General features: G+C 38.1%; 1 protein-coding gene across 1 annotated transcript in view; it reads right to left on the reverse strand.

Annotated features, from left to right (window-relative positions):
• Nucleotides 1–24,124, reverse strand: part of LOC136709334 (uncharacterized) — a 69,157-nt gene extending 45,033 nt beyond the window's left edge. The window contains exons 1-2 of the mRNA XM_066684478.1: nt 24,070–24,124; nt 22,372–22,519 (exon numbers count right to left, since the gene is read on the reverse strand). Of these exons, the coding sequence (XP_066540575.1) occupies nt 22,372–22,519; nt 24,070–24,124 (203 nt within the window). The remainder of the gene's footprint in view (nt 1–22,371; nt 22,520–24,069) is intronic.
• Nucleotides 24,125–24,942: the final 818 nt, after the last annotated feature.

The raw sequence follows: 24,942 nt of genomic DNA on the forward strand, positions 1-24,942 counted from the left end.
CAGGCGAGCAGGAGGGAAGTTGCTGTGTAATTGACGCAAAGAGAAAATCTCTTCCCTCAAACATGTTAGCAGTCAGATGTCATCCAGAGCAAGCTGACAGGATATCAGATCAAAGATAATGAGAGAGAGAGAGAGAGAGAGAGAGAGAGAGAGAGAGAGAGAGAGAGGCTGTGAACCTACGAACACTCTGACTGTCAGACAGAAACGCCTACACACAGACCACAGACACACGCACAAATAGAAGTGTACCCACCATCGTCCACATTGAATAACGTGACCTTTTCATGAGGCCAAGCTAGCTCTTTAGAGGAAAGACTGCCCCACGCATGAGTGCATTTCTTAACTCTTTCTTCCAGGCCTCTTACTTCCACTCCATATCACCTTGTTTGAGACAAGGCTAATGGTCCTAGCTGTTACAATACAACATGGCTGACATTCAACACACTGCAGTGTCTGTTAATTTACCTCTACAACCCCATTTCCAAAAGGGTGGGCCAGTGAGCAAAATGTATATTAAACAAAATTCAATGATGTGCAAATCATTTAAACACTATTTTCTATTTAAAATAGTACAGATAAAATATTTTAATGTTCAAATTGAGAAAAAAAATGTTTTTTGAAAAATATATGCCCAGTTTAAATTTGATGCCAGCATTATATTTTCAAAAAAAGGGGTTTGTTTACCATTGTGTTCATCATGTCCTCTTTTGACAAACTTCTGTAAGAATTTAGCACTGAGGGGTCCGGTTACAGTAGGTTTTGAAAATGAACTGATTTCTAATTCTTGCTTGTTATAGGATTTCAGCTGTTCAACAGCTCGGGGTCTCTATTATAGTGTTTTCTGCTTTATAATGCACCGGCTGTTTTCAGTGGGTGACTGGAGTAGTTTAGCTCCCAGGCACTTTTACTATGATGTTGCAATCCATGCAGTATGTGAACCAGCCTTGTCTTTCTGAAATGTACAAGCCTTTTCCCTGAAAAAGACGTTGTCCGGATGGCAACATGTCTCTCCAAAACCTGTATATGTCATTCGGCATTAACAGTTACTTAACAGATGTGCATGTCATCCATGCCTTGTGCACTAATTCCCCCTCACACCATCATGTACAAACCGGATTCCAAAAAAGTTGGGACACTAAACAAATTGTGAATAAAATCTGAATGCAATGATATGGAGGTGCCAACATCTAATATTATATTCAGAATAGAACACAAATCACAGATCAAAAGTTTATACTGAGAGAAGGTATAATTTTAAGGGAAAAATATGTTGTTTCAAAACTTCATGGCGTCAACAAATGTTGGGACAAGGCCACCTTCCTCTTTATGATGCGCCAAATGTTCTCTCTAGTTGAAAGATATGGACTGCAGGCTGACCATTTCAGTACCCGGATCCTTCTCCTTCGTAGCCAGGATGTTGTGATTGCTGCAGAATATGGTCTGGCATTATCTTGTTGAAAAATGCAGGGTCTTCCCTGAAAGAGATGGGAGTATATGTTGTTCTAGAACCTGAACATAGTTCTCTGCATTAATGGTGCCTTTCGGCTTTCGGTTTGGATGACATGGCGTCCCAGTGTTCCATAAAGAACTTCAAATCGTGACTCATCTGACCACAGAACAGTCTTCCATTTTGCCACACTCCATTTTAAAAGACCCCTGGCCCAGTGCAAACATCTGAGCTTGTGGAGCTTGCGTAGAAATGGCTTCCTCTTTGCACTGTAGAGTTTCAGCTGGCAACGGCGGATGGCACGGTGGATTGTGTTCACTGACAATGCTTTCTGGAAGTATTCCTGAGCCCATTCTGTTATTTCCTTGACAGTGGCATTCCTTTTTGAGATGCAGTGACGTTTAAGGGCCCGGAGATCACGAGCATCCAGTAGAGTTTTACGGCCTTGACCCTTACGCATTGTTCCAGATTCTCTGAATCTTTTGATGATGTTATGCACGGGTAATGATGATAACTTAAAAGTCTTTGCTATTTTATGCTGGGTAACACCATTCTGGTATTGCTGCATTATCTTTCTGCACAACACTGGTGGAATTGGTGATCCTCTTACCATCTTGGCTTCAGAGAGACACTGACACTCTGAGAAGCTCTTTTTATACCCAATCATGTTGTCAATTGACCTAATTAGTGTTAATTGATCTTCCAGCGGTGCGTTATATGCTTAATTTCCTTTTTCCAGCCACTTATTTCTACTTGTCCCAACTTTTTTGGGGATTTATTGACAATGTGAAATTTTGAATCAACATATGTTTCCTTTAAAATGTTACATTTACTCAGATTAAACTTTTGATCTCTCATCTATGTTCTATTACGAATAAAATATTGACATTTGCCATCTCCACATCATTGCATTCAGTTTTTATTCACAATTTGTTTAGTGTCCCAACCTTTTTGGAATCCGGTTTGTATGCTGGCTTTGAGTTGTCTGCTTAAAACAAATTGGATCGTCCCTGTCCTCTTTAGCCCTGAGATAGTGACAAAGTTTATGAATCTCACAGCCCGAAGACCACAGCCAGCTAATATTGGTTTTGGAACTTGTTCCTTGCATTTAGAGATTTATCCAGATTCTCTTAAAAAACGTTTAATGATCTTATGTGCCTTATATATACCTCCAACGTTTTAATTATTTTAAGTTGAGAAATGTTACCCTTAAATTATTTCACTGTTCTTCCTCTCTGAGGCTCTCTTTTTAAAACCCAACCCTGACACTGACCTGCTGCTAGTTAACCTCATTTATTTTTTGCGGCATTACACAACTTTACCAGTCTATTTGTTCTGTGTCCGAACTTTGCTAGCATGCACTGCTGGCATCAAATTCAAAATGAGCATATATAATAAAAAAATAAGAAAAATCACAGTTTCAACATTTGTTATATGGTATTTGTTCTATTTTATAAATAAAAATATATAGTTTTTAAAAGATTTTCCCATCATTGAATTCTGTTTAAATTTACATTTTCCTCAACATCTCAACATTTCTAGAAGTGGGGTTTTATTTTGATGTGCTATAAGTGGAAATATTAGCATTAAAATAGCCATAAATTACCGCATGCTTATTGTGTACTGTGTTTTTAAACACAAATAGTCACATGATCAAATGGTGAATATCTAAATGAGAATCTCTGACATACATTCAAATGAATAAATAAATGCAAATGCAGTTTCCAGAAAAACAAGAGGTGTGTAACCAGATGGGAATAAAACAGCTGTACCAAACAAGTTGGTGGAAGCTTGTAGGCAATTCTGCCAGTAATTTTCACCGGGGACAAGGGAGAATAACGCTGACATAGCCACTTCAGACGATCATGAAATCACAGAGAAGCATATGTAAATTAGGTTATTAGGCAGAGTCATGTAGATCTGGGTCAATATTAATTAATTAAATATTTTTGGCCACTTTAAAGTGCAAATTCCTGCACAAACAGCACACACATTGCCCAGTTTATGAGCTCCATAGAGGTGCACTTTGTGAACCTGGAATTACACATAGCAGTCCATCTGTTGCATACATTGTTTGCCTCCTTTCACTCTGTTTGATGTTTGTCAGGCACACAGAGGACGTCACAGAGTAGGTATGATTTGGGTGGTGGATCATTCTAGTGCTGCAGCGACAATGACGTGGTGATTATGTGTTAGTGTGTGTTGTGCACACGTGGATTAGATACAGCAGTGCTGCTGGAGTTTTTAAATCCCATATTGTCCTGATCATAAACCAAATCATACCTCCCCTGTGAGGGTCCTGACCATTGAAGAACAACCCCATTCCTGGAAAAACCTAGTCATTTTGTATAATGCTATAAAAACTAGAATAGTGATGTTTTAATTATTTGAATGATATTTAACTAACAAATTTTGAATTTGATGCCTGCCACACACTACCCAGATTGGAACAGAGTTTAATGTATTACATCACTGTTATTTTATGACACACTCTTTAATCCTTTGGGAACTGAAGAAACTAGTTGTTGATATTTTGAAAATGGATGTTTTTTTTTTTCCATTCTCACTTTATACAAGACTTCTCTGAGTTCAAAATATACAATCAGCAACCAGCAGGGGGCATAGATGAAGTGGTAATTCCCAGATTCCTTCAAATAATGAATGCTAACTATACACAGGTACTGGATTCTCTATTTATGGGGTTGCTGTATTTAAAAATAAAATAAAATAAAAATTAATAAAAAAAATACAGCAATCCAAGGTCACACTTTTGCAGAGGGATGAAATGCGTAGTATTTTTTAAAAGAGAAAAAAAATCAAGATACAGAACAAAAGAAAAAGAAAACAAAGCAGAATAAAGGGAAAGTGAGAATAGAAATAAGAACATACGGAAAAAAATATTAAAGACTATAAAACTACAGCAATGGCCGAAAACAACAAGAGCTAAAAAACAAAGGAAAGAGAGAACAAGACAGCTCAAAATAAAGACAAGTGAGAGCTGGAAAGTAAGGTAAGAAAAATCAGGAAAAAAGTTCTGCCCTTTGTTTGAGCACACTGTTTTCATGGTCTCCTTTGTTTGAAAACCCTGCCTTTTTTTACCCTGTCTCTTAAAAGGAGTCATTTCTCTCTGCCTAAGCTTCTTGGTTGTGTAACTGTAGATGTGAATCATGGACTCATCTGATCACAGCACATTTCCACTGTGTTTTGGACCATCTGAGATGAGCAAAACTGAGTTTTTTAGGTTGCATACACAGTAGCATGAAGGTTTCTCTTGCAAAGCTATCTGAGGTCTCAAAGGTCACAGTCCTTTAACAGCATTTTCAGGCCTTGCTCTGCACTGACTGAGATTTATTTGCATTTCCTGAATCTTTTCAAATTATGTTCAGTATGTAATGAACAACCTGTTTTCAAAGTTTTTTTCATTGAGTTTTTGAAAATGATCTCATGGTTTCCCCCTTTTTTTTCCCCTTTTCTGTCTACAAAATACATTTGAATTCATTTAGTTCTTATCAGTTTTTTAAAAAAGAAATAATAATAATAATAAATAAATATATCACATATTTGTTTTATTTATTTGTGTGTGTGTGTGTGTGTGTAATTTAATAAAATTCCACAACACATTTGGAAACAGAATTATTTATATATGAACATACCTGAGGATAATTCTCACTGAGAGTTTGAATTCTGTTGCATCTCTATACATTTGAATATGTGTTGTGTCACTGAACTCATTGATTTCAGATCGTTTTGAATAGTGACATCACACCCATCACAGAAATGGCACATTCACTTACGGAGTGTTCATTCACTCTGCAGGTGCTAATAAACAACGAGCAGAGTTCTGAATATAAGCTGACTACACACACATCGTTAAGAGAAGAAATTAGTAAAAATGAAATAAAATGAATAAAATTTAAGAAAACATCTCCTTTCCATGCATGGGGATGACTGTGGCTTCTCTAATTGGTGGAGTTCATAAAGGAGTCATATGAATAATGCAGGCACTCTTGTAGCAGGCGAAGCTACAAGCGCAGTTACGGCAGCTGAGGGAAGGAGCTGTGGCATCTAGTGGAGCGCTCAGTCATTTAGTGCTTGTAGGGGCTTCATTCCATTAGCTCCTGTGCTGTGGGGGTTTGGTGACCTTTTCAGCAGAGAACATATATGTGTGTGTATGTGTGTGTTTGTCAGAGAGAGAGAAAGAGCACACGCACACACAGAAATTGAGGAGTGTTGATGCACTCCAGTTACAGTTTCCTTATTTGTGTTTCCTTTGGAGGCTTTAGGCAAACATTTTTAATGTGGAACCTTTGTAGCCTCTGATCCTCTTTTCACAACCACCATTAATATCAGTCTTTATCATTTTTCAAGCTTTTAATTTGGACTATATTTGTGATCACGTTGCATGACTGGAGAGAGGGAGAGTGGGAGAGATACCTGTCAATATTTGTTGAAAACCCAGAGAAGACACTGGAATGCATCAAGCTGCTATGCCCTCCAACCCTCAAACCCACACACATTCACATGTAGTTCACACACTGCTAAAATGTCACAAACCACAAGAGCCAGTTTTTCCGGGTTCTATAGTATTATTATTATAGTTGTTATTTAATACATGTGTGTGTGTGTGTGTTTTCTGTATTTAGTACTGGTCCTGAACAGTATGGCACAGCTGAAAAGCATCGGTGGGTAAAATGCAATTGTCATGGGTTCTTCACTCAATTCAGAAGGACACAACTGCCATTTAAAAACACACTACAATCACTGACACAGGTGTGAGTCGCTAACAATGAATCTCAATTCAGACAGATCTGATTGGTTGGCAGGAGCTGCTGCAGTACAGGCCCTTGTCTCTTTATGGTCAGAAGAGCAAACACCGCCCAATTATATTTAAGTACAAGAAACAAATGTCTTTTGATTTTTCAGCATTTATTTGGTCTGAACAAAAGAAGTGGTCTCAGTCTGAAACAAATTTAACTAGGATCTGGATCATATGCACTGTATTTTTTTTTCTTTTTTTATTACTATATTTATTTATTTATTATATTTATGTTTTATTTTTTTTTAACTCCATCTTTTTATGACACTCTTTAATCATTTGGGAACTGAGGAAACTAGTATTTGATATTCTGCAAATAGTATTTTTGTCCATTCTAACTTAATAAATGTATTCTCTATGAGTCCAGTCTGCACAGTTAGCAACAAGCAGAGGGCATAGATGCAGTGGTAATTCCCAGATTCCATTAGGTAAGTAATGCTAACTATAAACAGGTGCCGGGCTCTCTACTTATCCATTCACTGTTTTCAAACACTCTTCCTGGATTTGTTTTATAAATACACTTTATGCAAGTTTCCGCAAGATTTTCTTTTAAATGAGAGAAACCTGACAGAAACCTGGATGAAGAATTTCACGTTTTGCTGTTGTGTGAATGCTGCCAAAGTGCCTTATGTAAATAACATTGACTATTAAAGTGACTTACACAAGTTAAAAAAAAAAAACTCTTTTTATAAAATTGAGGATGTTTCCTCACTATTTGCTGCTCTCCAGGAAATGTGTTCACTAGATGGCTGCATCTCTTTTCAGTCCTTTTTTGTGATCCAAAACTAATCCTGCAGTGCAATACCTGACCTCAGCTAATGCTCTTGTGCTCAGATGCCATAAACTCTCATAGATGTGGCCCCAGATGTGGCAAAAGGAAAGCAAACTAGCCGTTAATTTGACATATGCTCATTGGAGACATGAGGTCCATCCAATACCTTTGGGGATGAGTTGAATTGGCATTTGGTGATCCAGAACTAATCCCCTGATATCAGTACCTGACCTCACTAATACTCTTGTTGTCAGGTGCCATCAGATCCTCACAGATATGTCACAAGGTCTAGTGCAAAGCTTTCCCTGAAGAATAGAAGCTGTTCCAAATAAATGGGGGCTATTAATGGCTATCAATATTCGAATTTGGAGCTCAGACATGACATGCTGGATCTGTAACATCTGGGGTAAGTGGGCAAATTGTCATTTAGATTTTTTACCAAAGCATGCCTTTTTAATAAAGTGATGTCTGCAGTCAGTGAATGTGTACATGAAAGGCATGTGGCACACCTGTGATTCAATCCTCTGCTTGTTCCAATGGTAGGACTCACCTCTGAATGATTAAAATTGTATTTTGTTCCCTCAAGAATGACTTCTTAATCTGGAATAAAGTTTATAGTTGGTGTATGGGTAAGTGTACGTCTGTGTGGGTGTGTGTTTACGTGTTGGTAGGTACAGAGATATGCTTCTGACGTTCCATTATCTCTATTCAAAGTGAAGCTGTAATGAAAGGCAACTAAATAATTCAGCAACTTTCCCCCTGTTCCACTCTTGATTTTCCTTCCATCGGGCGAGCACTGCACTGCATTTTTGATCTCCTCTTATAATCTGCATGCTGTTTTTTCAACCCACAGGGAACATTGATGCAATTATTGATCCAATTAGAAATATAAGGTATCATGTTTTATATCTTTTTTTCCTGCATTGAGTATGGAGCAGTGTTATTTTATAACACTCTAATTCAAAGGTATATGAGTCATGAATCATTGAGCTGAACAATTGATTTGGCTATTGAAATCCATTAGGAGTAGCTCCTGGAAGGGTACATCTGAAAATAACACCCATTAAGCTACTAATGTCGTGAATGTGTGAAACTTTATACTTCCAGTGGGCCCCTGGGCCATAAGAGCCAAGTGTGGTAGAACTGAAAGGGACTAAATTAAGGTTTTGCGCATATGAAGTGGATCGGACACAATGGGGCTGGGGGTGGGGGGCTTGAGGCACATGAGTGAAAACCATATAAGCACCATGATTAAATGATTGGTCTCTCCTAAGCCAAGGGCCAATGACCAGCAATGGAACACTGAAACAACTGCCAATTTGCACCAATGGGTGTCAGGACAAAATTGTGCATGAACAAATCTAAAACGATGATTCCAAACTGCTATGGTACAGTGTGGTATGTTTTTTGTTATTATATTTAATTTTATCTCTAGATTTGTGTGTCTCTCTCAATCACACACAATGTCTCTAGCCCTGCTGGGACTAAGTCAAACATGTGCTTCCTCTAAGATGTGATGCCAACCCACAGTTGAGAGAGTTGTTTGGGCAGTGGGACTTGTCACTCCACCTGAAGAAATGCAGACATTCAGCACAAACTAGTCATTTGTAAAATCTCCAAGTTACAGTAACAATCACACTGGTTTTTATTCCACTAACAATAGCAACATGTAAATCTACACCATGGTCTTTTGAAGATGTCCATATGCTTCTTGGATTAGTGGCTGATGAAAGACTCCACTGAGAGCTGGATGTTGCAAAAAGGAATGGCAAAATATATCTGATCTGTCTGATCTGATGAGCAGAGCTGTGTTTAGTCCCAAACAACAATGCCCCTTCCATAACCAGGACTTATATTATGTTCTTTATTTGACAAAGCTCTATAATGAAAGCTTACATACAGTATATATGTATATATAGTTAAGGTACCATGCAGTGTAAAAGCTAAATAAGATTCTTGGTCTTAGGTGGCTAAGCCATCATTTGGACATTCTGGTGTTGGAGCCAATGCTTGGACCATGCCACAAGTTCAATGTGTTTTACAGTTTTGAGTAATGACCCAATCCTGAGCAAATATTTCTTATGATATCATATATGATTGTAAACATAGTTGCCCCATGCCATCCTTCATTCTCTATACATGTTTCACTCATCATTTCAATGTCATTCAGAGGGTGCTGGCTTCTCTCAGCAGTTCTACCTCATGGAAGATGATGGAGTATCTCCTTTGTGGGATTTTTTTAAGGCTAGGACCTGGATTTCTGTAAAGCTTTGTGAAAATTTGAGTTGTACCTAATAACCTACCAAGTGTAGGTTCAAGCCGGACATGAAGCTTCTTGTGAACAGATGACCTTTCGTTTCTTCAAGGCCCAGGATTTTTGGCTGGTTCTGACCCCTTCAAAGTCCAAGTCTTTGTGTCCTGTGCATCTTCACTCAGTGGAAAGGTTTTAAAGTCTCCCGGCGGACACGCATCCGGATTGATGGATGCATCCAAGTGGCTTTGAGTCATGGAGTTCAGTGGGGGGTTATATATTTATTTATTTTTCCTTAAGGTTGCATGGCCCCCTTGCAGAGACATACACCTTAAAGGCCTGGAGTCCTCCTCTTCTTTCTCCACGCTTGCCTGCTCACAAAAGGCTCAGGGCAGCTTAAGGGAGGAGATTTGATGAGGGATAGAGAGAAAAAACATAACTAATCCCTCTCTGAAAGAAGTAATCTATGTGAAGAGCTTTAGGACTGAGTGTGGGGGGGTGGGGATAGAAAATGACTTTTCGGTGGGCGTTAACAAAAGTAGTGCAGTTATCAGTGCAGGGATGGACACAATGTTATAAAGAGGATGACTGAATGGTTAAATAAGATGTACTTGACAAACCCAGGCACGGCGTGAATCTAACAGAGCTTTTCCAGCCTTTGTGTTTCTCGATTATGACTTGGGGGGAAAGGAAGAGTAGGCGTATATGTAACAGGATTCTGACCAGGGGACTTAAAACTGGCCAGAGCGATGATCTCGGCTGCCTCTATCGATTAGGGAGCTGATCACAATCTTACTTGGCAATTTAAATGCTAATGATACTTTTAATTGCAGGATGGAGGAGGGGATGGTGCGATCTGATGTAGAGGAGAGAATTATCTCCCAGCTTTTGTCTCTCCACCATCCGCTTGGACAAAAGACTGGGAGAGGTCCAGCTCCCAGCAAAAGCTTTGATATTGACCCACAAGAACATGAGGACAAGGAGATTAATCCGTAACGATCGGTTCAAATTACACATGAGAACATGCGTCTGGAGAGGAGTTGCCTATAACAGCCAGCAGAGATCAGATCTGCTCTGATTACTTTAGATACTCGCATGGCAGCATTCCAAATGTGTGAATCAGATTTGAGATAAACCCATGGGTAAACAAACTACACATATATCATTTATATATTTACTTCAGCTTTCTTTCATGGCTTATAACTGACCCATTGTCAATTTTAACATAGGTGGATATACACAGGCCTGGCACCATAGTTAGACGCCACAAAGAGACATGACATAAAAGCTATTTATAGCTTATACACTCACCCATTCAAATGATTGAATTTAGGTGTTCCAGTGACTTCCACTGCCAAATGTATTTATATATATATATATCCAAGCACCTTGGAATGCAGACTGCTTCTATAAACATTTGTGAATTCTGGAATGGTACTGTGATCGGAAGCCACCTTTCCAGGAAGCCCAGTAATGAACATTCCTTGCTACTAAATATTCAACAGTCAAAAGTCTGTTGTATTATTACAAATTGGAAGCGATTGGAAATGACAGCAACTGAGCCACAAACTGGTAGGCCAAATAAATGATGTCAGCAGATGCTGAGGCACATAGTGCACAGATGTTGGCAACTTTTTGCAGAGTGATTAGCTACAGACCTCCAAACTTCATTTGGACTTCAGATTAGCTCAAGAACAGTGCATAGAGAGATTCATGGAATAGGTTTCCATGGTCAAGCAGCTGCATTGCATAGCGCTAGATGCAGTAGCTTAAAGCATGCCGCCACTGGACTTCAAAGCAATTGAGACGTCTTTTGTTAAGTGACGAATCATGCTTCTCCATTTGGCAATCCGACGGACAAGTCTGGGTTTGGCAGTTACCAGGACAACGGGACCTGTCTGACTGCATTTTGCAAAATTTTCATGGAGGGGGAATTACGATGTGGGGTTGTTTATCGGGAGTTCAGTCTGGCCCCTTAGTTACAGTGAAAGGAAATGCTTCAGCATCCTAAGAGATTTTGGACAATTTCATGCTCCCAATTTTGTGGGAACAGTTTGGGGATGTTCCCCTTCTTTTCCAACATGAGTGCACAAAGCGAGGTCCATAAAGACCTAAGAGAATTGGACTGGATATAGCTGATAAGAAATTATTGAATTTAGTTCAGCTCCAGATAAACAGGTCCAGCATGAGCCCAGAGTGAGACCTCAATGAGATCTCCAATCCAACTGAAGAGGAGAAGCCTGTGATACACTTACCCTCAAATGTGATATCCAAGAGTAAATATATTCAGAAATTTTGTCTTCAAGTGGAACTGTACTCTAAAAGTATTTTAATATTGGTTGGTTGTCATGTGTAATATCCTAGTGAATCGTTATATCCCTCAGGTCCATCAGTTTGACAGAGCATAATCTTAGAGAGCATAATATCTTCATAATCTTATATCATTTTTATATTATGCTTTATATTTACTGGATGTTCTCTCACTGCAGCCACAGGGAATCTCTTTGGTGTCAATCAAGACTGAAAACGATCCTAGCCACTGAACCCTAGAAACACACACACTGATCAGCCATAACATTATGACAACCTCATAGTTTCTACATTCGCTGTTCATTCCCTTAGCTCCACTGAGAAGCATGTTGTAGTTATACAGTTATAGACTATTGTCCACACATTTATCTGCATACTTTTGTTGCCTCCTTTCATCCTGCTCTTTAATGGTCAGGACCACCACAGAACAGGTATGGTTTGGCTGGAGGATCATTCTCAGTGCTGCAGTGACACTCTGGTGATGGTGATGTATGTGTGTGTTGTGTGTGAACCACTCATTCCAGCACAGTGGTGCTGCTAGAGTTTAGTCCAATTTAATTCCAGTCAAAACTTTTGATAGATATTAGGTAACATTTTTTTTTTCAAGTTAACTGTTAATTAACTTTTAGCACACCAAAAATGAATTATAAACAAGCAAGTGATAATTACTAATTTATAGTAAAGAATCAGCTGTAAGCACTTACATATGTGTAAAATGCAATTTGTTCATATAATGCAGTTTTAATATTCCCAAAATAGGCTATTAACTGTTTATTTACAAATGTCCTAAATATGTTGGCAAAGAGACATCAAATGTGACATCTGAATTGAATATAAACAGGTTAAAAATACTGGTCTACTGTGGTAGTTATTGCTAATGTGTCTGCATTCATGTATTTTTGCTATGAACTAAAGCATTAATAAACACTTGCTAAGGGCAAGTCATTAGTTTTAAAAGGTGAATAAGTCACACTTTAGTTATGGTTTTGCAAATCCCTTAAATAATTTATGAATGTGGGTTGTTCCTAATGTATTTCTTCCACAACATTAATAAGCACTTACTAACAGACAAATGCATGTAATTAAGAATGAGTATGTTCTACTTTAGTTTTGCAGTTTCAATAAGAGTCTTTCGATCTAATGGCCACTGATATTTTACACCATGAAAATAAAACAAACTGCTGTAAACACACAATATGCTCCTTGATATCTACATTAATAATAAATATGCCTTGCAGCTTACAAAAAATATTAAACTTTAATTAAGTGGTTACTCTGTATGCCTCTTCTGTTGTTTCAGTTTATAACATGTTTGTAAGCTCTCTTACAAATATTATGTTAATCTTAAATAAGTAACAATTAACTGTTTGTTAATCATTATTTAACTGCTTGTTAATAGTCAATACACTTAAGAAGCAGACTTTAAAATAAAGTAATATTTAATATAATATAAATGACACATACTGCAATGACTTTTGATTGTTTCAAGTGTTAACTAATCAATGCTATTTCACTTGAAACACTCAAAAGAGGGTTTCTGTAGGGGTGGCCATGCAAGACCTATGTACATGTACTATTATAACTTTCCTTTGGTCGGTCACTCTCCACTCGCAAATATAAATATTGGCTCATGCTGTGAAACACAAACAGCAATAAACAAACTGCATTATCCTGTGAAACCAGCCACCAATATTCAACAAATCATATTATGAAAGCGTAAGTATAACTGTCATTCTCTCTGGCTTTCTGGCTCAGCCTACAATACAGTGTCTATCAATTATTTCAAGTGCGCTTTAGATCACAAAAGCCAAGCAGCTCAGTCGCCCAGAGCCAATTTATCCGGTGGCGGCAAATTTACCATCCTTTCTGCTCCCTTCAAGGTAATCCGAGGCACACGCCATCCATTTTGTCATCACAGGAGACAAGGGGACGTATAAACCATGCTGTCATATTCCTGTCTTTATTATGTGCTTTCACCACTGTTGTGAATTATGACTGCCGTAGAACAGTATCACTTCAGTATGCCTGACCATACAATTCCCTCCAGAATCAGATGCTGTCATTAATCCTAGTCAGACTGATGTATCACAATTATTATCCATACATTTAAGTGTCAATAAGAGCATATTAACCTCAGTAATTCACTGCAGCTCTGCTTTTTTTTCTTTCTTCTATTCTTTCTATTTCCTTTTCTGAACAAATCCATACTCAGATCAGCGTGAAGTCGAATGATTGAATTGCTCTGCAGTGTTTTTTTTTTTTTTTCTCCACCACACTAAGCTCATATATTCTGATCAGAGTTTGACTTAGAGAGGTGCTGTGAATTATGGGAATTGGCCACTTGCAACACACATCATGTTCTGCTCGTTTGCAGGTGTGGGCAGCATGTGCTAGTCCAATTAGGAGCTAAATACAACAGGCAGATTCAGCTGAGTCATGCCACCAGTTGCATATTTCACACTGAGCCTTGTGGACCTTTATCATTAAAGCATTAAAGGTTATTTTTACTGATTTATGGTAATTAAAAATATTTACTGTATTTCTGCAGCCCCCAGTCAGTGGGTGAGATGCAAACAAGAGCTTTCAGAGTGGTTTGATATAGAGTGGACAGATTTTATTTATATGTATTTTGTAATGTTATTACAGTAATGGTAGTAGGAAGTAGAGTTCAATGTCTATATCACAATAACAATAGTTTTTAACTCATAGAAAATTACTAATAAAGATACAATTTCTGTAGTGTTAAGTGTAAAGTCTTGGCCTTCCTAGCATTAGTCTAAGCGCTGATCCTATCAACAGTTCAATTGCGGTGAGGCCAGGAGGCTATTGGCACTTTTCCCCTACATGGTACCTACACTACTCAACTTGACTCTACTTATTCATCGCCCAGAAATGTGACTGGCAACGTCACAAAAGCCCCTCTCTAATGGGAATCCTGGGCTTTAGAAACCACAGCAGCAGTGGTAGTAATGCTAACCATTGTTTACTCATAGTGTATTCACAACTTCTTGTTGTATTAAACACTTCAGTAAAATGATATTAAATATATTTAAATAACATTATGTAAGTTAGGTGTTACAGGGTAATGCAGAGTTAATAGCTAATATGAGTTTGTCTATTTATGCCCACCAGCATTGCTGCACTTTAGCACTCCTTAGCCCCCCGTTCATAAATCTCTAGTGAATCTCTGGTAGGTGCCATGTAATGGAAAATAGTCATAAGAGAGAACATCTCTCAGGTTGGTAGCACTGTGTATATGTTTGGGGGAGTCCAAGACGTGGCATTTCCCATTATGTTGGCATTGTCTATCAGCACTGGACACAACTCACTCACTTATTAGACGGCCTGACCAGCAAACTCTGGACAAAGCATACGTTACGTGAATAATTTATGCTACAGCAAACAAGTTATTGTAGCAAATGTGCAACAAACACACAAACAACAGGCAAAAGTCAATACCACTAACAGCATCAACCATCAATAACATCAATAATGCCCAGATAAACACTACAATCCAGCAGGCAAACTTAGGGCATGCAAACTCGTACATGCTTTCAACACAACACCAAAAACGTGAGAGAGGATCTCAATGGAGAAAGGAGGAATAGTAATAATAATGATGGTGGTAATAGCATGTTGAGCAAAGTAAATCTGTGGTCTTTGAGCCCCTTTATCTGGACTTTAAGCTCAGTAATTGCACAAACACAGGGCTATATGAATCAGCCGTAAGGGCCTAATGAATTATGATAATTCCTACAAATAAGCATTATCTTCAAAAGCAGTGCCGTACAAAACTGTAGGTGTACTTCAATACACTGAACTTCAGAGACATGAAGCTGAAACAAAAGTAAATGTAAAAAGGCTGTTTCTAATAATTGGCTTCATTTGAACTGAAACAATAGCTTTCCTCATAAATATCACTTTAAAAAGTTATTTAAAAAAATCCCAAAACAGTTACGAAAACCAAAAACAAGTGGCTTTACTCCTGCCTTCTTATTCCCCTGAGGGGAAAAAAGAGTATCTGTGCACTCAGTAACTGTCTCTCTCTCCCTCTCTCTCTCTCTCTCTCTTTATATATATATATATAAATATTATATATATATATTTATATATATCACCACCTCACTTGCTCTCTCACTCACACTTTTTCCATTCTTTCTCTTGCAATTTCTCCCTACTCTCTCGCACCCTTTTCCTTTTCTTGCTCTTCTCTCTCTCTCTCTCTCTCTCTCTCTCTCTCCCCCTCTATTTACCGCTACCTATATCAGATAGTAGGCCTCCATGAGATCTCGCCCCATTAGATGTGTTCAATTGCTCAAATGCTGCTCTAAGTAAAGCTTCTCAAACCAGAATTTGAGAGCATCATGCCACACAGAGGCGGGACAAGGGTGAGGGTCTTTTGGGGGTCTATAGAGGGAGGGGGTTATGGGTTTTTTTTAGCCTTTACTTTCCTGCTTGGGGACTCTGGCTTCTCTGGGACCTCAGCCACAGGGGCCTGAGTCTGAGTCACACAGCTATCAGCCACAGCGATGCTGAGGGCAGGGGGAAGAACACAGAGTGGTTAGAGAGAGAGAGAGAGAGAAAGAGAGAGAGAGAGTGTCATAAGTGTTTTTGCCAGTTTATTAGGTACTTCTTCATACCTGTACCTTTATAATTACTGATTTTAACCCTGCACTTTAATTTTTTCTTATGTTTGCAGACCTCCAAAGTTCATTCTTAAATGTTGATTTCAATTTATGCAACTTTCCACTTATATAATTATATAATCCCAACCACATATAGGGATGTGTGGGTCAGGGCTGTGGGGTCAGTGCATTTCTTTGATAACACCATCAACGTTTTTGTTAAATTTATGCATTTTGTTTTTTGTTTATCATTTGTCTATTTCCTTTTCTCTCTAATTGCTCTTGACGTCTCTACGTCCTTTCAGAGTCATGGCATGGTCTTCTCACACTGTGAAGAATTAAAATAACTAAATAGTTCCTGATCCAAGCAAGGGTGGAGCTTCATTTTTGTTGAACCTCTCAAAGAAGAAGCTTTAAACCTTGTTGTTCTGGTGATAGCAGAAGTTGCTAAGGTCCCATTTTCTCTATAACTCTCTATTCCTTATGTAAGATTATTAATTTGAATAAAATCTCATCAGAAACATTTCCTGAAATATGAACAACTTGAATTTAAAGGCTGTTTTTTTTTCTTTTCTAATAATCTGGCAAATCAGAAATGCATGTATGAGAAATAAAAAGAGAGTGAAGATAAAGATGAAGAAGAATGAAAAACAATCGTATTGGCTCATCACAAGCAAGAAAGAAAGAGTAGGTTAGTGCACGTTTATAAAAAATGTCTCATTGGTTTATGAGTGTGTGTGTGTGTGCGTGTGTGTATAAATGTGTCTCATTTGTTTTATAAAGCCTTTCTCAAAGCTGGAACAGGGTGGTTTTATTTGTCTTTTCAGACCTGTGCTTAGATTCCTCCCAGAAACAAAGCTTTCAAAAAGAGAAGGTTGAGACAGGTCTCCAGCTGATCTTAGGTTTGATCTCAGTCTGCTGAATACAGCCGCCTGAAAGCTGGAGCTGATTTAAACTAGGAGTCCCACCTCAATTTAAGCACACACTTTCAGAAAAAGAGGGACTGTCATGGGGGGATATACTCTCATAGAACATCACTGTATTTTATTCCAACACAAGTATCATCCAGCTGACACTCGACATTGGGCACGGTCCATATATTGCTAAGTTAAAGTATTCTACTATAAATAATACATTATTGTACTCATTAATATTGCATGATAAACATTATTATTTCCATAAATAGTAACAGCCCTGCTTATAATGCCTTATTAATGCATTACAACAGATTTGTTAAATCATTAATTGATTTTTAAGTCCTTATAGATTTTTCTTTTTTTTCCCTCGACACTCAGCTGTTCTCTAAGGACAACCCGTGTCTTTGGCAACTAACGGAAGCAGTTCGGACAGATGTGGCATGCCTGGCACCAAAGACGGCCTGAGAAATAGTTTATAATTATTATTTTTTTACCTTCTAAAGAAATAACCAATATCTGGCTGGTCCACTGAAGCATTATGGAAATATTAATATTATTTATTTATTTTTTTGCATCTTAAATCAATTGCACAAATTTGGAAGGAGTCCCTGGAATAAGCGTCCTAATTTGATCATTGAGCTAATTAAGGCGACTCCTGTGCCAGATTTAATGTGCTCTTGTACTGGTTGCCTTGGTGATATTCCCACAGAGGCAGGGAGCCAGCCCTCCTCCAAAGAGCACTAGCAGCCACAGAAGAGTGTGAGGAAGCATGTCAGGATGGACAATGGTGCACTTTTGGACCGGTCAAACAAACATTGGTCCACCAAATCATATATTAGTTTGTAGGTAATATTGAAAGATGGGCCAAGATTTACAGTATTTAAGACACCACCCCTCATCCTGGACACCAACTTTCCTGCAGTCTTTTCTTTCTCTTAGCTAATGTGTAAAATTCAGTGAAAATATATAATAAAATAAGCAATAACATGTAGCATTTTCATTACATGAAGGGTGATCATATTTTGGTATGTACAAAAGAGGACACTGGAGATGGAAAGGCATCTGTCATAGTAAAAATGTTGTGGCTGGGTGTCTTCAAGTAGTCCTAAGTTGGCAAGGCTTCTGTGTGTGTGTGTATCTAAACATAGGTGGGATTTAAATATCTACATAATAATATAATTATTTTAATTACCCATAATACATGAACATTTATACAATTACCAAGACAAATAAATGTCGTTATTAGTCTATACTGCTAAATCTCTTTTCTTTTCAACGTCTTATATTATTTTAATAAATTTGGGTGGGTGTTTTTTTATTACTATTTTTTTTATTATTATTATATTCATGTAAATGTAAAATATATTAATTAACATATCAATAGAATAAAAAGCCTTGTCAAACTGGGAAGCCATTTGTCCAATTGCTGATGTAGATGTAGGTACATAGAACAATAACAGTGATGAGAAGGCTCTATTAATTCACAAATAGAATATGTGTCAACAATTGAAGCAAACACTGACATGAAATCAATGCAAAATCAAAGACATTTTACATAATTTAGAAATTCTACAAAGAAAAGAGGACATATGATCACACTAATTACATGTAATAATGCTATATTAACATTTTGTTAAACTGTGGTTATGCACATGATTGGGTATGAATTATAATTTAAATTGAATACATTTTAATGTGACTCTTTTAGATTTAAGAATATCTTGCATTGGTGCTCTATTGTACTTTATTACATACTCTGACATACTTTGGTCAAAATAACAAACTCCACATCATCGTTTCCCCCATCTAATCAGCCCTGTTCAGGACGGCTGGTCCAAGTGCCTGTTTCTTCAAATGATAATGAGCTGTTGTTCACCCCAACCCAGGAGCACAGGGGCCTGGAGCAGCAACCCTGTTCTTTAGCCGTTTTGGCTCAGTTCCCTTTGCTCATGACATGTTCATGACATGTCTCAGGTTTTTTGAGTTTTAACCTCATCATTGTGCTCTCCCATAAATGTAACTGGCTAATTTGGAACTGCGGTGGCTTGGTGGAGTCACTGACAAACGTCTCCAGAGTCTTGGAGAGTTTAAGTTTGGTATGTTCTCTCTGTGTCTGTATGGGTTTCCCCTAGTTGCCCTGCTTTCCTGCCATAGTCCAAAAACATATGCAAATAGGTAGATTTGTTGTGCAGGGGTGTTCCTGGAGGTGTGTATGTGAGTGTGTGGTACCTGGACTGGCACCCTGTCCAGAGTGTGTTCCTGCCTTACACAACCCTGAACAGTACAAAATTCTTAAATGAAATGAATGAAATTTAGTCTTTCAGACCTTGTTAAAGACTTATCCATTTCTTACATCTGAAATCCATTAGGGCTTAAACTTGTCAGAACACTTATCACTCTGTCTAGAGTTTGTATTATGGAAATAAAAGAAATATATATATTTTTTTTTACTTTATTTGACATGTAGTAAGTTATTTGACAAAATGGAAGTAAAATCTCATGTCTCAAGGCTGAGCAGTAAATAAAAAATAAAATCCTGAAGAAATAAACGGCTGCTACCTGTGTTTTGTATACTTTTGACACTAATTTGACTCTCTGTGCTTATTTTATTAGAGTGTCGCTCAGGGCAGGTTTCTCGCCGGCCGCCATTCGTGGCGTACTCTCTGAGTTCTACAATCATCACTCTTTCTCTGGTCCATATTATTTTGTTTATTTTTTTATTTTATTTAAACAGAGGAGAGAGCCCTTTGCTTTCAGTTCCTATCCATTATTTCTTCTCTGCGTGGGCAGTGGCAACCAGAGCTCTGAGACTCTAGGAAATTTTTTATTTTTTACTTTTTGGTTTGTTGCTTTTGGAGCAAAATGCAAAGTAACCTTGCTGATAGAGAGAGAGAGAGACAGAAAGAGAGAGGAAGGAAGTCCTGTCCAATAGCTACCTATAATGGCCTCTGCTTACTCAATTAGGGTAAACAATTCTGTCAAACTCGCTCAGTTCAAGCCGGGCCCTGTGCCAAGCCATGAGTCAGCTCCCTGGAACATTAGATGCTGCCCGTCATTTCATACTAAATCTTTTTCCTAAACAGGTAACTATTTTCATCCATGGAAGAATACAGATCTTAGAAGACATTCTTCTCCTTTTTTGATATCCCCAGTATCTCCTTATGGTTGTTTCCCAATAGCAAGAACACGACAAATGGATTTGGCTTTTACAGATGAGTATTCAGTAACAATTTATATGACTAGTCCACAGTCTACAAACAGTCAACAAATCATCTATAAATAGTCAACAAATTGTCCGGTGCAGTCATTAGACAGCATAGTGGCCTAATGGTTAGAGAAGAGGCCTTAGGACTGAAAGGTTGCTAGAGGATGGAAAATTGGGGGTGCTGGGAGTGAAGGAATAGCACTGTCCACCTCCCTTCATCCATGGTTAAGGGGCCCTTGAGCAAGGTACAGAACCCACAGCTGCTCCACGTGCACTGGGGAGGCGGCCCACTGCTCTGGGTGTGCGTTCACAGACCCTAGTGCACTAAGCATGTTTCGTTGAACAATGACAAATAATTAATAAATAATTCCATTTCATTTCATTTTTGATGGTTTATAAATGCTTTACAATCTGTTTATTAATGGTTATTAATTAAGTTGTACATGCAATTAAAGTGATTAATAATAATACATAGATAACACAAACTAGGTTATTTAGATAGTTAACACAAAGATAACAGTGCAACAGTGACCTGCTGTTTGCCAAATTGTGAACCCACATCCATCTAAACCATTAAGTCAGATGTTTGGATACTGACCATACTTTATCTTCTCCATCAGTCAACATTAAACCTTGCAGGTCCAGCACCTATATGTTAATAAGATTAACCATATAACAACCAAGTTTAATCAATAAACTTTCTTTTTAATTGCCTTTTATAAACTTTGATGATAATGTGCTGCAAATATAGACCAGACTGTCCAAATTAAGTGTTGCCTAAATATTCTATTAATTAGAGATTTAATGCTTCATGACTATTGACTGAAAGTTAGTTGACAGTCTGTAAATGGCTTGTTTGATTGTTGTCTGTTTGTAGAATATCCAGATAAACCCCCTTAGGTTCGATATCACGTTGTGGGTTTCCCCCAAAATAATCCAGTAATTCAATGCTAAGTGGAATGGCAAGTGTCCAAACTTGTGAATGTGTGATTGACTGGTGTCCTGTGTTTCTGAATGTATTATTTACTGAATGTATTATTTACTTGATTTTCACCCTATTCTCAAATAGTTAGGACCCACTCTGGACCACCACAGAGCAGGTAAGATTTGGGTGGTGCATCATTCTGAGTGCTGCAGTGGCACTGACATGATTGTTGTGTGTTAGTGTGTACAACACACACTAAAACACCAACATGCATCTCTAAGAATGATTCCGCCACACAAATCATACCTGCTCTGTGGTGGTGCAGACCATTGAAGAAATGTCTGAAAATATTCAAACAGTAACAGTCTGTAATTATAGAACTGCATTGTACTCTTGTATGGAATGGATAGTGAGTGTAAAAACAAGGAATTGGCCATAATGTTATGGCTCAGTAACTGAACTTGTAGTGGATCATAGCATTGTGGAATAGCCTGATTGCTCAACACAAGGGCGTTTACAATGTTCCCAAACATGCAAATGTTTCACCAAAGCTTTTCACAGTTCCATCTGCCCTGCGTAGAGCATCCTCCATTATATCTTTAAGGAGAATGCCACATCTCTAGGTCTGAAGAGGACTGTGGGCTTTAAAACTGGAGAATCAAACACTCTGTTTATGACCCAGGCTCCAGAGTTGGGCTTGATGCATCTCATACAATCAGCCCTGATTGAGACACCTGTTTCTTAACGGTGGAAATGGCCGAATCAAGTCCGGGAGGCAATCAAATGGCCTCTTTAACAAACAGTTAGTGTGCTCTTAAGTAATCAAGCACATCCTCAGGCTAACAAAATGAGCAATACTCTTGCAAATGACCTCCTCCTCTTTTTTTATGTGTGCGCTTTGGTCCGTATTTCCATAAGAGAGGTGACCTCAGTGAAGAGGCCTTGTTGATGGTTAGAAAACCCACATCTTGGAGCGACAAGATGAGGCAGCTATTGATTTCTTAAAGGTTGAACCCTTTCCTTTTCTGCTCAGGGGATGAGGCAGTTCTTAACAAGGTGGACTGTATTCCAGCTCTCTTTCAAATGAGTGCAGGGGTACTTACAGGTCATTGTCCGTCTCCGTGCGGGGTTTCTGGCCACGCTTGTACACCATGCAGATGGTTACAACTACGCCTACGATCAGCCCGGCCACCACCACTACTCCAAGAATGCCCAGAATTCCGCCAGGTGGTCCCTGTGCCATGGGTTTTTCTGAAAATATTAAAGAAATAGTGATAACAAATGTAGATATCTGAGTAAGTATAGAAAAAGATTGGTTTGTTTGTTTTTTTCTAATGATGTAAACATATACAATAAAAGATAAAACCAATAAATATAGAATGTGTTTATTTATTTATTATGTTTGTATTCAATAGAGGGAAAACAATGGTATTATAAAAGGCTATCTCCAGGTGAATCTGTGCATATTTGGTACAGTGTGTACTAAATATACCTATCATTTGTAAAACGGGTACTAAATATATTTGTGGATGTTCATGTGTATTTCTGGTACCCAAACACGAAACAACTAGCCTTAAAAACATATACTAAAGCTAACACTTGCCCTAACCCTAATCCCAAACCTAACCCTAAATCTTAACTGTAAACGTAACTCTAAGCTCCAAAAGTTTAGACACAGCAGCATTTTGTTCTTGTTTACACTTTCACTAACACACAACCTCAAATTTATCTGTACGCTCAAAAGAATACAAACAGCATATTTTGTGATTATTTAACACTGTACGTATATGTCTCTGTTATTTATGTCTGAGTTCATAAGAAGCAGTTTGGGGGGATCACCACCAGTGCATGGGAGCTCACCTATTGAGCATAAAATAACTCTGAATCATAATGTAGAAATGTTATATATTTTTACAAAATCTTTTTACAAAAATATTTACTAATATATGGAGATCTAGGTACATAAGAAACAGAAATGGACACAAAAGATACAAACAAATACAGATAAAGACATCCCTATTTTGTATGTATTTAAACAGGTTTAATGTGTATATTTGTGGATGAACTTCTGGCAAACCAATTTAACAATAAACATTAACCCTAATCCCAACACTAACCCTAAACCTATCCTTAAAAAAACACTCAGCTAAAATGTAACCTTATACCCAACCCTGACCTCCAAAATGTTAGAAAATGCATATTTGAGCTTATTTAACTCCTCTTATGATTATATTGTTTCTGTAATTATTCACTCTTCAGTGGTTCCCAAAGTGGAGTAAACCCCTCTAGGAGTGATTTGTAACTATGATTTATCACTTTATTTTGTTGTGTTCAATTAGTTGTTGCAGTTTTTGTATGACATACAATGTTAAAAATAAACTTCAATGGAGCTTGAAAGCAAAAAATATACTTTTGTGAGAGTTTTTTTATCTACAAAAAGGAGGCACAGAAGAAAAACTACTGCTTAATTGAGTGCATAACATAATTTGTGAAACAGTGCCACCAGTGCATAGGATCTCGCTTAGTGAATAGAAAATAGCTGAATCATATTGTAGAACTGTTACATATGTAGTAATTCATGGGGATCTTGTTACAGAGATAGGATAAGAAATGAAAGGAAAGAAGATAATATATTCGGGGTGTCCCAATCCAATCTCAAACATTGGTTTCGGGCTGATCACAGCATCAATTTATTGATCTGTATCGGAGCAAGCTCACAATCCCTCTTCCACCTCCTCTTCAAGCTGGTCGTGACCAATGTCAAAATGTAGGATGCTTAGTAAATGCTGTTGTGATCTGACTCTGCTGGCCACCGTGGTTGGGTGTAATCACGTCTCCACTTCCTGTATCTGTCATTTCAAATTAAAAGCCCTCTGCTGATGCTTCATAAAAGTCTGAAGTGGCAGCAGCAACTCGGCTGGACTGAGCGGAACTTATTTTCTTATTTTATTGTGACTGAATATTAAGTTACTCAAGCACTTCAAAGTGGTACTGGGGATTATAGTACTCATTTTCAAATATTCTATTTTTACTACTGCATTGCTGCACTATGTGAAGTTATATGAGCTTTTTGGTAAGAAACCTTTTGTCAAAAATTTTCAAATAACATTGGCTTCTATCTAGAGCAATCGATGTTCATCAGACACAGGGGATATGGTGGTGAAACACATTCTGTCATAGTAAGAATAGTAAGAGTCAGGGAGCAGTACACAGCACAGGGTCTGTCAAAGAAATATACATCACACCATTTCACCATCAGCTGTGAGTCAGCAAAGGCCAATCAGAAAACTCAAGCTGGTTCCAGAATCTCACTCCTCCGCAGCAGTCAAGGGTCTCCCCCATGAGAGGTGACCCAGTCAGCAGAAGATATAGAATGTTCTTTCATGTCACACTGGAGGATCCCCAAACAAAACAAGCAAGAACACAAAATCCTGACAAGCTTGAAAAGAACTGGCAACCTCAGAGTAGCAGCAGTAGGATAGCCATCACTGCGGAATCTTTCACCCACCCACACAGACAGGACAGAGATAAGAAGCCCACTGTGGTTATGCAAAGCCCACCTGAGGCAGTGAAATCTGCGGGAAATTGTGAGCAGCACACACGGCTTATCCTGTAAACGGTAATCCAAGTGTGGGGAGTGGTGTTCTAGTCCCACACCCTACTGAGAAGGATTT

Source organism: Hoplias malabaricus, chromosome 11 (genome assembly GCF_029633855.1).
Source record: "Hoplias malabaricus isolate fHopMal1 chromosome 11, fHopMal1.hap1, whole genome shotgun sequence".
NCBI lineage: Eukaryota > Metazoa > Chordata > Actinopteri > Characiformes > Erythrinidae > Hoplias > Hoplias malabaricus.